The sequence below is a fragment of the Elaeis guineensis genome, chromosome 7 (genome assembly GCF_000442705.2).
Source record: "Elaeis guineensis isolate ETL-2024a chromosome 7, EG11, whole genome shotgun sequence".
Classification (NCBI taxonomy): domain Eukaryota; kingdom Viridiplantae; phylum Streptophyta; class Magnoliopsida; order Arecales; family Arecaceae; genus Elaeis; species Elaeis guineensis.
In genome coordinates this window covers 68,832,806-68,847,445 of record NC_025999.2, presented here as the reverse complement: position 1 = coordinate 68,847,445, position 14,640 = coordinate 68,832,806, and the positions used below count along the sequence as shown (strand labels likewise).

The 14,640-nt window shown below is 35.6% G+C and overlaps 1 protein-coding gene across 6 annotated transcripts in view; it reads left to right on the top strand.

The window, feature by feature from the left end:
- The window catches only part of LOC105034970 (uncharacterized protein At2g33490), a 41,833-nt gene extending 30,362 nt beyond the window's left edge, over positions 1–11,471 (top strand). For 4 of the 6 annotated variants that reach the window (XM_010910336.4, XM_010910334.4, XM_073261057.1 and 1 more), the window contains 3 exons: positions 365–418; positions 2,779–3,807; positions 8,940–9,212. In XM_010910336.4, the coding sequence (XP_010908638.1) occupies positions 365–418; positions 2,779–3,807; positions 8,940–8,963 (1,107 nt within the window). In that variant the 3' untranslated portion in view covers positions 8,964–9,212. Of the gene's footprint in view, positions 1–364; positions 419–2,778; positions 3,808–8,939; positions 9,213–11,242 lie in introns of those variants that run through there. The other 2 variants (XM_010910335.4, XM_010910337.4) reach the window with 2 other exon arrangements.
- The last annotated feature ends 3,169 nt before the right edge of the window (positions 11,472–14,640 follow it).

Below are 14,640 nucleotides of genomic sequence, written 5' to 3'. Positions count from 1 at the left end.
GATACCTTCTTTTGTTTTCCTTTACAACAATTTCCAGGTCATAGCCTTAGATTCTATGATTGGCTCCCAATTTCTTACTTCCATGCTCTATTCTGGTTATATTTCTCAATTGATGGCAATGTTCTTGAAATTGGTCATTTTCTTTTAATTAGGTATGTTCATATTGATATTTGTCATTTATATTTTTCTTTAATTATGTCCATGTGTATCATTATTTTCTATTTCGACACTTTTGAATGTTTTAAATACTATAACCACTAAGAACTCATTTCTTATTATGGTTGGTGATTGATAACAGGGCATCTATTCACACTCATCTCTCTCTTTCTGTAGAATCTAATGCTATTGTTTCTTTCGCATTCAGTTAGATAAACTGGACCAAACAAATGCCCCAACATCAACCACTGAGACTGCACAGGTGAACCTTGGTAGATCCTTTCAATGCAAAGTTGATTGATTCATACGATTATCTTTGTCTGCATTAATTGACATATGTCTATAATACCCTAAAAGCAGACTGGCATGGTCTTCTTTAACACATCCCACCTTCTAATTGGAGGAGATTCTGGTAGTCTTCTTGTATAAACCATCTGATATTAATTTCATTTTAGTCATAATTTTTAGACTCTTTCCCCTGAAACTGGTATGTATAGTATATGCAAGTACACTGCTGCAGTTTAATTGTAAGAGGCTGCTTTGGTATCTATTAGTACAAGTGAACATCATCTCTGATTAAAGAGACACTCAAGTCTCATTTTCATTTAATGTACTTTTTTACTCAAAAGTACTCTTAAACTTCATCTTGAAAGATTAAGGTTGTAATCGCATACTTTTGATACCTAAATATGTAATTTGGGTTGGCAATCTGGATGGGACAAGTTGAGCTTGGTTTAGGTCAGACTTTGGTTGCATTCAAAAATGCTTAGCTTGGATGAAAAATGGGTTTTTGACAAGACTGAGAAGAAAAGAACCCATATCCCTAGGTTTTGAGTATTGATCCTTACTAGCGGGTATAGTGCTTGCCGTACCATCCAGGTATGATACCTATATGGTATAGGCATGATAATAATGTGTCAACTCCAATAGCGTACCATGTGTTTTCACAATTCGCAAGGGGATATTGAACCCTATTGACCTACACCATAAGGTGCTGTTTGGTATATCACTCATGATGTGATCATTGGGATGATGTGATCACTAGGGTGATGTGAGCACTGAGATGATGTGCAAATACCGGGGTGATGTGTGATCATCGTGTTTGCTATATCACTAGAATATCACTGGGAATAGAACTTCACTGTATTTGGTATATCACCAAGTAGTGATAGTGATAATGTATAAAATACCATAAATAGCCTTATACATTAATATGTAATAATTACTCTACAACTTAATTAAATATTTTTCATTCACAACTCACAAAAACATATACTATTAGTAATAATAATAATAATATTTATTATTATTATTATTATTATTATTATTATTATTATAGTATCTATTTTGATTAGGCTATTAAAATGATATTATGATAATATTATAGATAATCGGGCTTGGCTAAGCTTAGCCAATTTTGACCATCAATATGGAAGCTGCCCGTTAGGAATGATTTAGCCCATCAAAATAAAATGAGGAAAAAAAAGTATGAAGGGTTTGGCATGATCCATTCATGCCAATTAACCATATCTGCCTATAGAAATAAAATAAGTATCCAACAAATAAATAAAAGGTATCCATACCATTTAACTCAACCTATCAATAAAAATAAAATAGGCATATAGTAGATAGGCATCTATAGAAAGAAACAAGATTTTTTTCTCCTTAATTTACTGACTAGGGATATTTTTGTCCTAAAATAACTCTAGTGCATCACCAATATCTGGTGATGTGCTATCACCTGAGGTATGTATAGTGATAGCATCACTGTACAATACAGTGATGCTATCACCAAATTTATTACTGTATCTTTCATCATTGGATGGGATTTTGCAACACCAAACAAGGTGGTCACATTACCTAACTCATATCACTGGGGTGATGTGAAATATCATCTCCTACCAAATAACACCTAAGGTATTGGTACAGGGTCTGAAACTATGATATAACTCCACCACATCTAACTTGCTTAGGTTTGATCATGGACACTACATTTCTTAATTAATATTTTTTGTTATTTTAAATTTTTAAAATAGGCAAGTTTCATAACTTCATTTTTAATATAGGCAAATGCACACAAGTAGGGACAAACATTGCCACCAGATTTGACCTGTCATCATTTTGTTGACTTACGATGGAAGATTATCAACCATCATGAGCTTATAATTTGAACATGCAACTAGAATTCAAAAAACATTGCTTGTAGAGGAAAATATAAAATGCCTCCGAGTTACATGTTGACTGGTAACAATTGCTGGTTCCAAAATCTTCTGGGTTAACTCATGTTTGTTCGGATGTTGTTAAAGTTCTGCACTACACTGACCGTGAAAGTCTGACATTTCTTCTGGTTTAGGGAACTCCTTGGAAAATTATATATGATAATTAAAATACTCCATTATTTCCATTCTCTTGTAGGATTTAAAATTCTTTAATAACAATAAAACTGATTATTTAGAGACATACCATCATATTTAGCTTATTTCTGTAATTTAAGTCTGTTTATTACTTATTATTACATAAGAAATTTCAGTATACTCTGTTGTTTTATGGATTTAGCAAATTAAGCGATTAATCTAGCATTTTTTTCCTCTTTTGAGATTTATGCCCTATTTTCTTTTGCAGGAAAATGTAGACCACAGCCAAGCAGAAACTCCATTCAATAGGGGGCCTAGGGTTGTTAGCTTATCGGCACCACTTTTAGCTGATAAAAAGTTCGAACCCTCAGAAAGGATAAAACAAATGCAGCCTTCATCAACAAGGAAATTTCATACTTATGTTCTGCCTACACCAACCAATGTGAAAAGCTCAGATTTAACAGGGTCTGGTACTTCTGTTTCTGCACCTCCACTGGAAAGAAAGGTTGGCGGGCCGACACAGTTGTGGCATTCGTCACCATTGCAGCCAAACATGCTTGTGAAAGAATTCAGGGATGATGAACTGTCAAGCCCTACCAGATTGCCTAAAGAACAGTTGGTACTTCAAGAAAGCAGCGCTAATAGCGGCCCTATCAGAATGCACCCTCCTTTGAATGAAGGGCTATCTTTGCCACAGGTAAATCTACTCAATGCTTTGGACTCTAAAAAGATAAAGAGACAAGCTTACTCGGGTCCATTGACGAGTCAAGCATGGCCAGGCAAGCCCACATGTTCAGCAACTTCCATGTCGTCAGTGGATTATCATCTTGCAGCTTCTGCAAGGCCAGCACATATTCCCATGCCTCAGCCATCGACATCACAAAACATGTCCCGTAGTGCCTCACCACCTATAGCATCACCAAGAATTAATGAGCTTCACGAGCTTCCAAGACCTCCAAACAGTTCAGTGAAATCTACAAGCCCGTCTGGTTTAATTGGTCATTCAGCTCCTTTGGTGTGCAGAGGTCAAGAGCCTACAACATGCAAAATTCCACTAAATGCATCACTTACAGCATCACCACTACCAACGCCACCTGGGGTTATGGCTCGTAGTTTTTCTATACCATCCAGTAGTCAAGGAACACCAACACCAACAGTTGCTAAGATGTTGGAGGCTCCTCAAAATCAGAGCAGAACTACAGATGTATCTTCACCTCCTCTGAGACCAATATCTTTGATGAACATAGAGTCCACATCAACAATTTCAGAATCAGCAGCTGAGGCCACAAAAGCAAAGGTATATTAAATAACAAATGTGATAATATGCTATCATTTTAGGGATATGTAATTTGTTTGCTGATTTTTTTATGTAGCAGTAGCTCACTAGAAGGACTGCTTTCTAAGGTCTCTTTTGTGATCTTATCTTACTATAAACCCTGCAAATGGTTGGATATAATTTTTCTTTTTGTTGAAGTATCAATCTCTTTAAAAGTGGGTTTAGTTTCTTTGATCTGATCTTAAAGTAGTTGGGTTTGAAGTTTACTTTTGCATTTGATTACCAATATAATAATATTAAAAATGACATACTGACAGCATTCATAGATAGGGACTTATATTTAAAGTTTAGTGGTAGTTGTCCCTATTTCATTTCTATCTCCTTGGTTCATATTAATGTTTTGTAGGTTACATATTTACCAATGGATAATGCCAACCAGATCTGCAAGTGCTTTTGGTAGGGAATTACCCCTCCATTAAGGAGCCTCAGATAAAACAGGGATTCTGAATCTCTGATTCCATAGAGAGCCACTTAATTGTAAAGGAATCTTTGGAGGCTTCAGCCTAGTTGCCATAATACATATTCAAATACAATATTAAGATGTTTATGTTTTTGAAAGCATGATCATTTCCTGTCCAAAATATGCTTTCCTTGATGTAGCTTTGTATTACCATGATCTAAATAATGGCTTTAAGATGTTGTTAGATAACGGTGGTGACAGTTATATATTTAACACCATCAATTTTCACAATGTTTAATAAAATTTTCATATAAAATTTTAATGTAAAGTGTGTCTATATATATATATATATATATATATATATATATATATATATGATTTGAACATCGTATTTTCATTGTTTTTAGCTGTTTTATAGCTAATAATGGCTATTGACATTTGAAATCCTGCCATTAAGCTTGCTCTACAATATTTGAATTTCCTGTATCCTGAAATCAAATGTTTTAGAACTTAAGCTAGATATAGTTCAAGTGGTCATAAATGTATGGCCGGTTGAGCTAGGTATAAAAAATTCATGGTGAGCCATATAAATCAAGAATGTGCTGTATTTATTTTGATGTACACATCTTGAAATACATATGGTATTGATCGGTTCTCTAAAATTGATTGCAATGATTTAATATCCAAAATAAAGGTCCAGACATGAATTCCAGCAGTAAAATTTATTACTTCTATGTCAGTTGCAGAAATCTGCACATGTGGGAGCCTCGTGTTTTTGAGGTGATTTCTTGAGTCTTAGGTTGAACTTTCTTAAAAAGAAGTGAAAGACAGGCAGATGGGAGAGAGGAAAAAACAGAAGTTTATTTATTTTTGATAACATATTATGACACTCTCTTTAACTTTCAAACCTTGAATAAATTCTAAACCACGATCTACCAACTTCCAATGGAATTAGACAAGCAGAAGAATGAGAGAGAAGTTTTATTTAGCAAAGACAATTGACTTATTTTTCCACATACTTTCCTTTTCTTTCTTATTCCCATTCATTTTCCTTTGTCACTTTTTCTATCCCACTTTCTTTTCTTTCCTTCTCCCTGTTTCTTTGCTCTTCTTGTCTTGGCTACAACTCATATCTTCGACCACTTTAGATGCATGACACTACCTCGTGCCTTATAATAAAGGTTGGTAGTCCCTAAGAGACTGCTGAACTTCTAATAATGCTTTATATAAGTTGCAGTTTGGGCTATCAATAAGTGAGCTGTTCATGTGTGATATGCTTTTTGCTTGAATTTTCGTTTGGTATTTGCTCATTTAACTGATGAACAAGCCAAGCTTAAGCCAGTTTTTCAATCCTAAAATATAAACAGGCCAAACACAAGCTTGGTTTAGCTCACTTTATGTTCAGCTTGATATAAATTAACCAACAAACAAATAAATCAAATATATTTATCAACAACTATTTTTATTTAATATTTAAATAAACACATAAATATGTAGTGGATTTTTTCTTGACTTTTGCATTATGGCTGGAATTAAAGGCCAAAGGTCATGCAGAGTGAAGGCCCAGCCCTAATCATCACCACCTCAAAATTCAAGTCGAGTGACTCTTCTTTGTCGACTCTCAGCCTCTTCTTTCCTTCACTAATGTCCCTGATGAGTTCACTCTTGTTCAGTAATACACTCTAAAACTATTAGTTGCCAACTATTGTACTCATGCTTTTCACTTTTTGCATACCCATGTGCCATGCACTGCAATCTTGATGAATAACAGCAGCCCCTTGGCATCCACTATTAGCTGTCATCCTTCCTCTGCTCTAGTCAGACCCAAATCCCAAGGTCTGGTACATACTGCCCTTGCGCCTCTAGCTGTGATCCCTCAATTTTTCTTTCCCCAACCCTGTGTCCAACACAGTTCTATCCCTGTCCATCATCTGTCTGCTCCTTGTAGACCTTAAACCCAATCCTAGTCTTAAGCTTACAATGACCAGCCTGATTAAGCTGAGCTTGGGTTAGATGAAAGTTGAGCTTGAGCTTGGTTTTTTCCTGCTTATGTTGAGCTCAAGCTGAGCATGTGACTGTCAAGCAAAACTCAAGCTGGCCCTAGCTTTCTCGCAGTTGTCTAATTTACAGCCCAAATTGTGGTTTCCCACAACTTAAAATTGGAGAGGGAGGCTCGAAATTAACAAGTATCAATCTAACTGAAAGTTATAAGTGTCTGGAAACAGCAAATAAATACAACAAGACCCTCTAGGCTTACAAAGGACAGAAGACAAGCCAAATATTGGGTTAAAATGCCTTCAACCTAATTTCACGATTCTTCTCTCAGATCGCAACATATATGGAGCAAATTTCTAAATATCTGGATGTTTCTAGACTGCTTATAGCATTTTAGGACTAGCTAATGCATGTACATGAAATCCTCAAAACATTTTATTTTTATTTTTTACAAAAATGATGTATACTATGATGTATAGTTTGTATCCGAAAGTTGAATTGTTCATGTTAATTGCATTGGTAATCTTTCCCCCAAAATATTCTATTTTACTGTTCTTCATCATCCTCACTCTATTAATTATATATAAATAAGTAAAAATAGAGAGAGAAGAGCTACATGGTGTGGCTGTGGAGAAACAATTATTTCTCCATATATGTGAATCGTGATTGATGCCTACAAGATTGTGAACTGATAGGGCATATGTCGTTTATCTTTTACCTAGCATATAAGCTAATAACATAGAATTGATTTTGATGTACATTTGTGGCCAAAAATATTTTTCATTTGCAGTTTTCAGTTTTCTAGTCTTTAGTGCAAATCATATACCTTTGCAGGAGCTTCATCTAGTCTTTCTTACAAATACTAGGGAAAAAAACATACTGTTCAAATAATTTGTGCAATCTTAGGCTTTCAGTATATGCTCATAGTCTGAACTTTCATCCAAAACTATGAAACCAAAACCAAAAGATTTGTATTTCACTCTGAAACATTCTTAGATCAGATCTCCTTATGGAGTTATGGTGATTTATGGAACCATATTCACTGTCAGTATGAGTTAACTATGCTGATATTTAGTCATTTCTTCCTGTATGGAAGTTTTTAAGCATTTTCTCTAGTCTAAACTTGGATTCTGCAAGTTTTAATAGATTAGAAAGCATTGCAGCATTATGCCTAAAAGAAATGAGAAAAATTATAGTTTTTGACAGAAGGATGGTTATCCTAAAACTCATACCTTATAAGCATTTAGTTTGTGTTGTATTAGATTACCCTCAAATTTATATTTTATTCCTCTAACATTGATTTTTGTAAATGTGTTTTTTGACTATATCAACACAACTAGTGAAATGATATCAACTAGTTTGAAAAATATAATATTATCTGAATGCGCCTAATTTATCTTCATGATTTGGTTTTATTTTTTCTAATCTTTATTTTTTCCTGATTTTGATTGATTACTTTATTCAAGCAAAACTTTTGAAACTAAATCCAAAACCATAAACCATTGAAACTGTTGAACGAAAGCTTATGGCCCAGCTCAAATCCCAAACTAGACCAATTTTTTAAACTGTGCTCGCTCTACCTACCAGTCTACAGGCATGCACATGATTTGTGCATCTCTCATGAGTAGGACCTCATTTAGTTGTTGTTACAATTTACATTATTGAATATTTTTTTTTTCATTTTTCTTTAGTTGGTCTAGATTGTTATTTTAGTCCTGCTATGTCCTTTGTGGCTAAAATTTTGTGCTTTGGGAACTATAAGCACCCTTCTAGGCTTGTTACTATTGTCTCCAATGCCCTCTCAATTTCTTTTCTCCTCCTACTAATATTTTCTCTCAAGGCCAACCTATTTGGAGTTTTGATATTTGTGGCTAGATTGTAAACAAGTCAGATTCGAGTCTGATCCATGCTGTATCCACATCCAAACCCAATAAGTAAAAAGAGTTCGGATTTGGATTCAGATACATCAAAATGAGTAAAGCTCTGAACTTGCATCCAAATTCAATTAGTTATCAGGTTTGAGTTTGCATTCGAGCTTTTTTGAGTTTTAATTTAGCACATGATTTTAATGATCAACTAACCAAGGTTTAACAATTTCTAAAACTAAAACGACTGTTATCACAATAGTTTGTGGCAGATTGCTAAAGGAAAGAATCATGATATGGGAAGTGAGTGATTGGTTTTAAGAAAAATCCAATCACTTTTGAAACATTTAAATTTTTATTTATGTTCAGTTGGATTGAAACATAATCAAAATCTAACTGTTGTTTGGGATTTTGGAGCTAAAATAGCAACAAGTGAGAGAGTGTGCATGAGAAAAGGAATAAATCCAAATATGAATAAAAGGAATTAAAACAAATCCTCTAGTCAATTTTCTTTATATTTTCTCATTTACATATGCTACATATATACTTTGTTTTCCAGTATTCAAGTTATTGGTTTTTTGGATTTGAAGATAGCTACATCCAAGTTCAATCTAATAAGAAACTCGATCCTATATGTGGAATCCAAATTTGATCCAATAAGGTTATGAAAAACTTAAGTTGGATCTATACCGGATTATTTTAAAATAATTGGGTCAAGTTGTTACATTTTCGGGTATCATTTACACCCTTATCTATGGCCTTATTGCCCATTGCTTTAATTAGTAGTCTTTATCTTTTTAGTAATGAATCTAATTGACGTGTCTTTTCTGCAGAGTGGCATATGCAGAAGGTGTTAGATTGAGACAAATCCCTCGAAAAACATTCCCACTTTTCCAAAGATTTTGTTACCATTATAATGTATGTTGGAAACACTTGCCCATCCAAGAATGGTTTTGAAGAATCTAAGAATGAAAGAGGATAAAAGTCATGTTTGGACCACTAATGTCCAGCTGGATAATGTAGAGTATTCATGGGCTCAAGTATAAATAAAATGAGAAATATCCAGCGGGCCTCTACTTATTCAGAGGCTTTTTCTTGTTGCCTCAGGTATAAGCTAATGATTGTTTCAGTTTCAACGTTAACCAGACTTGTTAAGGTCCAGTAACAGGTTGGCCAAGAAAAATTTATTGCATCCTTGAAGTAAAACTTAATTGTTTGCATCAAACTGGATAAACTCAATTTTAAAGTGGTCAGCATGTGGATTCCTCTTTCTTGTTTGTATCTTGCTTGAGAAATCTGAATCCATGTGCTTCTGCATCAGCATATGCCCAGGAGATTGATATATTAACAGATGTTGTATCTGGTTGAGATAACCAAACCAATTATTCTGTTGCTCAGTATCATTGGATTGTTTCATATAATTAACATTGGTATCTTCCTGGGGATTGGACCATTTGTTTGGTATGGTGCATGACCACAATGTAAACTTATTTGCAAGGTTCTACAGACAGCAGCAGTATGCAAGCATCCTAGGTACCACATTAGCATTTAGGTGATATATGTGTAACTAGGTGACTACTTTAGTGGAAGAGGAGGTAGAGAAGAGAAAAACTTGGAGGGCAAGGAGGATGTGGAAGAATAGGTTGACATCACAGGGAGATATGAGGTAAGATACAGCACCTGACACCCATATCTTTGCCCAGGCTTCATATATGGGCTGCCTAGGCTGATGCAGGTGCCTGGGCAATCATTTTGTGGTCCGATCATATGTCTGTCACTGGGCCTTACTGCAGGGTGATGTGACCACATCCACTGCCTTCTCGGATGGGTGTCTTCCTGAAACCTGCTCAATTGGATCATCAAGTTAGACAAAATAACTTCCCATAACACTTAAAAATGGTATGAATTCTGTTTTTATGTGTGAACTGTAAAATGCTTCCTTGCTAATCATTGCAGAAAGAAGGTTTTTCTAAATAAAAATCATAGATGTTAGGACTTTGAGAGGGTGGATTTGCTGTAATGATAAATTGTTCCATTGTGACCTGGATGTCACTTGTTTGAAATACAGAAAGTCTCTCTGCATGCAGGGTTAAGGCTACCTATATCTGACCCTCCACCAAGACTGCATAGTGGTGGGAAACTTGTGCATTGGGATGCCTAGTTTCTAAGATGGCAGGACTTTAATTCATCTTATAAGTTCAGTGGAATAATAATTTTCATTTTAGTATTTTCAGTTGATATGTCATTTCATTTTGTTGATAGGATGTTGACTCAATTAATATGCAGCCAAATCTTAAAACTGTTTCTCTAGTCGTGGATCTGAAAGTTAGACCAAATTCTCAAACCAGGATACGTAAGAGTCTTGCAGAACTATGAATTCAACTGAAGGTGTAGTTTATGGATATATTTTAATAAATCAGAACCGTCTCAGATCCAATCATAAGACATGAAGTTTGTTGAGTCTTAGGTCCAATCTTCAATTAGGTAGGCTAACACTCAGGCAATGCTAGGCATATCCTTATTGTATGAAAGGTAATATGAGAAGGAAGAGTTAGCTTTTTCACTCGGTGAGCAAAATTGATCAATATCTAACTCTTAATATATATCTGGCAGCCAAACTTAAAACTCTTGTGATTGTTTGAATTGGGTCTAGATCCCAATCTCACAGTATTGTTGTATCTGGTCGATTGTGTCAGACCTTCACATACTTGATTGAAGGTCTGGTTCTCTCCCAGTTCACTATTTTCTTGAACTTCTAAAAGATACTAATTGGTTTAGTAGGATCAGAAAATTTGAGCCCATATTGTATGTAATGCAAAAATTATAACCCATGTTTCAAATATTCACTGAATTCTTGAAGGAAGTCAATAATAGAAATTTTTGTATATCTGGAGATTTATGGACATGTAGTACATGTGGAGAGATGAATTACTAAAGAAAAGACAGACATACCATTCTTTTCAAGGCAAAACTATCAATTTTTGACTTATGCGTTAACTATTAACTATTAGTAACTATTTATGGAATATCAGTTATTAGTGGGCTTACTGTTCTATCTGATTGCCACCTATGTATCCGGTGTATACTGATGAATTAGTGTTACTTAAGTATGCTATTTGTTTCTTTTTGGTTCCAGGGTCTTTGTGATCAGAACTGACTTTAGCTGTTCAAAGGCAACAGAAATGGACAACAGTCTCCTTACGCGGTTTGTGTATATAATAATCTGTGTATTCTTAGTTTCCCCTTTGTAATCTGGGTTTTTGTCAGCTATTGATTATGATTTTGAGGAGAACAAGCGTCAAAGCATCAAATAAGGAATCTATTCAGTGTACTGTGATTCATTAATGAAAAATTTTGTTTTGTGAGATCCACTATTGCTTCTTTTCTTCCTCATGCCCACTTCGAACTCTCCATTCAGTAATCAGAAAATGAAACAGACTTTATTGTGAATACGAAACCATCACAATTCCTTGAATCTTCAATTATTATTTTTTTTTTCACTTTCATTTGGGTGCCATCAGATCTTTATTTTATGTTCGTTGCCTGATCGTAAACATGCTGATTTTATTTCTGAAAAATGATGTGATTAAGAGTTGAAGACCTGACATTTAGCCATTCTTACTAGGTTTTAATGGGAGTTCTCATATTTATTAGATGTAAGTGCATCATGTCATGTATTATGTTACAATCCAGGACCACCTAAAAAGGCTGGCCAAAAACTATTATGTTTCTTGTTCCTTTGAAAGTGACAACCTGCTAATCATGGTGTGTATGACTAGATTTTTATTGGATTTTAAAATCTTGGTCTGGCAAGAATGCTCGGGTTTAAATGTTGAGACTAGACATGTCTTGTATGAGATTTTACACTTTCATTTGAATCTAAGCATTATTGCCAGACCGAGGTTTCAAAATTCAATTAAAATCTAGTCATAAACACCATGATTAGCATGTTGTCACTTTTGAAAGGAAGGATGGTACAGAATCCTGTAGCACGTATAGGTCATTGGCAGGGTAAGTCATGGATTGTGTTTGCTCTGATACCATCTATAACGGATCAAGATCTAAAAAAGACTGGCTAGAATATGTTACTTGGGTTATGTAGCTCTACGAGAATCCAAGATCTTCTCAATGCATAACCATTATGGGGCTAATCTCATGCATTCAGAGGTGGTGGTTGTTGTTGTTGTTGTTCAGAAAGTCAAAATTTTTTCAACGTGTCACGTGTGAATTTAGAATAGAAGAGGACTTTCGAAGGAGTACTCTTTCTCTCTTTGACTACAGAAGCTTTTCTATTCGATCGCTGCATCCTCTGCGGTCCTATCTTGTTGTCGTCCCCTCCTGTTTCCTCTGTTGGCTTTGGCAAACCCGAGCCTCTATGGCTTTGCACAAGCACCAGCGAACCCCAGTTGTTGTCCAAGCTTCCCTATTCGGTTGCTCCAAGCCTCCCATCGCAGCCATCATCCAAGCTTCCCTATTTGGTTGCTCCAAGCCTCCTACCATCCAAGATCTCTCCAGATGCTTTCTTTCCTTCCGGAGCTAGGGAGAAGAGGCAAGGGGGGTTGGTGGTATCAGAGCTAGGGGAGAGGAGGGGGGTTGGTGGCACTGGAACTGGGAGAGGGGAGGGGTGGTCGTCGATGCTTGCGTGGAGCCGTGGGGGTTTAGATTCACCGGAGCCGGAGGGGAACAGGAGGGGACGGCGATGGGGTGGGGCTATGGAGGAAAGTGGAGGGGGGTTGGGGCACCGGAGCCGGGGAGGGGAGGAGGGTTTGGTGGTCGCCTGGAGCCAAGTGCAGCATGGACGGCGGTAGGGCAGGGCCACGGCGGGGGTGGTGTGGACGGTCGTGACCTCGGCCTCACACAGCGTGGGCGGGGGGAGGCGGCGGGAGGAAGGGAAGGGGAAAAAAAGAAAATAGTTGGGGAGGGGGAGGGAAAAAGAAAAAAGAAAATAATTTTGAGAAAAAAATTATTTTTAAAAAAATATTTTGTAAAAAACATTTTTTAAAATTAATAATTTATTATTATTTTAAAAATCTGTTTTGAAATGAAAGAGGAAGAAAAAAAATATTTTTTTGGGTGATGCGGACGGGTCGTTCGTTCCGGTGATGTCGCCGCTGGACGGTGCCGGGTTCTGTGGCTGCGCTGTGGACCTATCGGACTCTGACCTCAGGGTGAGGTGCCGGGCGCGGGGCTTCAAGCCAGAGCAAATCTTCATCTCCTTTTTTGCCACTCCATACTCCGTCTGAATCTCATGGATCACAGGTTCTTTATTTCTTTGTAATTTCGTTGATCTTTTTTTTAATTTTTTTTTGTTTTAAGAAATGATGTCAATTTTTATTTCTATATAATTTTACTTAGATTCGGATGGTGATTATTCAGTAAAATATGACATCGTATTTTTTTTGGAGGGAAAAAAGTTGGAAAAATGATTTCGATGGTATGAGATAGAGAATGAAAGCAGTTTTTATTTGATATCACAAAAAATAGTATCATTTTACGGTTCTTAATAACAATTTTAATGGTGAGTTAGTACTTACGGTGTATGAATTATCGAACATTACTAAAATCTGAATCCACAGCAACAGTTTTCGAGGAGGGAAAGAAAAGAAAAAAATAATTAAAAAAAATAATTTTAAAAATATTATTTTGCAAAAGTTATTTTTGAGAAAAAAATATTTTGTAATTTTTTTTTAAATTAATAATTTATTATTATTTTAAAAATCTGTTTTGATCCTTTCCTTAATTTCTTTTTGTTTCAAGAAATGATATCAATTTTTATTTCTATATGATTTTACTTAGATTCGGATGGTGATTATTCGATAAAATATGGCATTGTATTATTATTATTATTATTTTTTTTGGAGGGGGGGAGAAGTTGGGAAAATAATTTTGATGGTACGAGACAGAGAACGAAAACTATTTTTGTTTGATATCACAAAAAATAGCATTATTTTATGGTTCTTGATGATTGTGTTAATGATGAGTTAGTACTTACCATGCATGAATTATCGAACATCACTAAATCTGAATCTACAACAACAGCTTTCGGCTAATTTTGAATCCCTCTGACCTTTTGTTTTTAGTTCCTGTTAGTCTTACATTTGTGACGTATAGGAGAGCACGTGGAGAAAGAAAATTGGATAAAAGAAAAGAAAGGAGAGGGGAGGGCATGTGGAGGAGTTACCTTACCTTTTTTTATTAGGAGAACGAAAATTGGATAGAAGAGAGGAGAGGGGAGAGAACGTGGAGGAGGTGCCTTCCCTCTTTATTAGGAGAAAGAAAATCGGGCAGAAGAAAAGAGAGGAGAGGGGAGGACACGTGGAGAAGTTGCCTTACCTTTTTTATCAGGGGAAGAAAATCAGATAGTTTGGTTTTAATAAAAAGAGTAAATCTTTGAAAAAATATTGGGACATATCTGAGAGAAGGATTGTTGTCTTACCTGTTTATTAGGAGAGAGAGAGTTATATAATTTGAATGAAGAAGAGATAGCTGTTCGAAAAGATGATTCAGAGATGAACAATGGAGTTGTCAAATCTA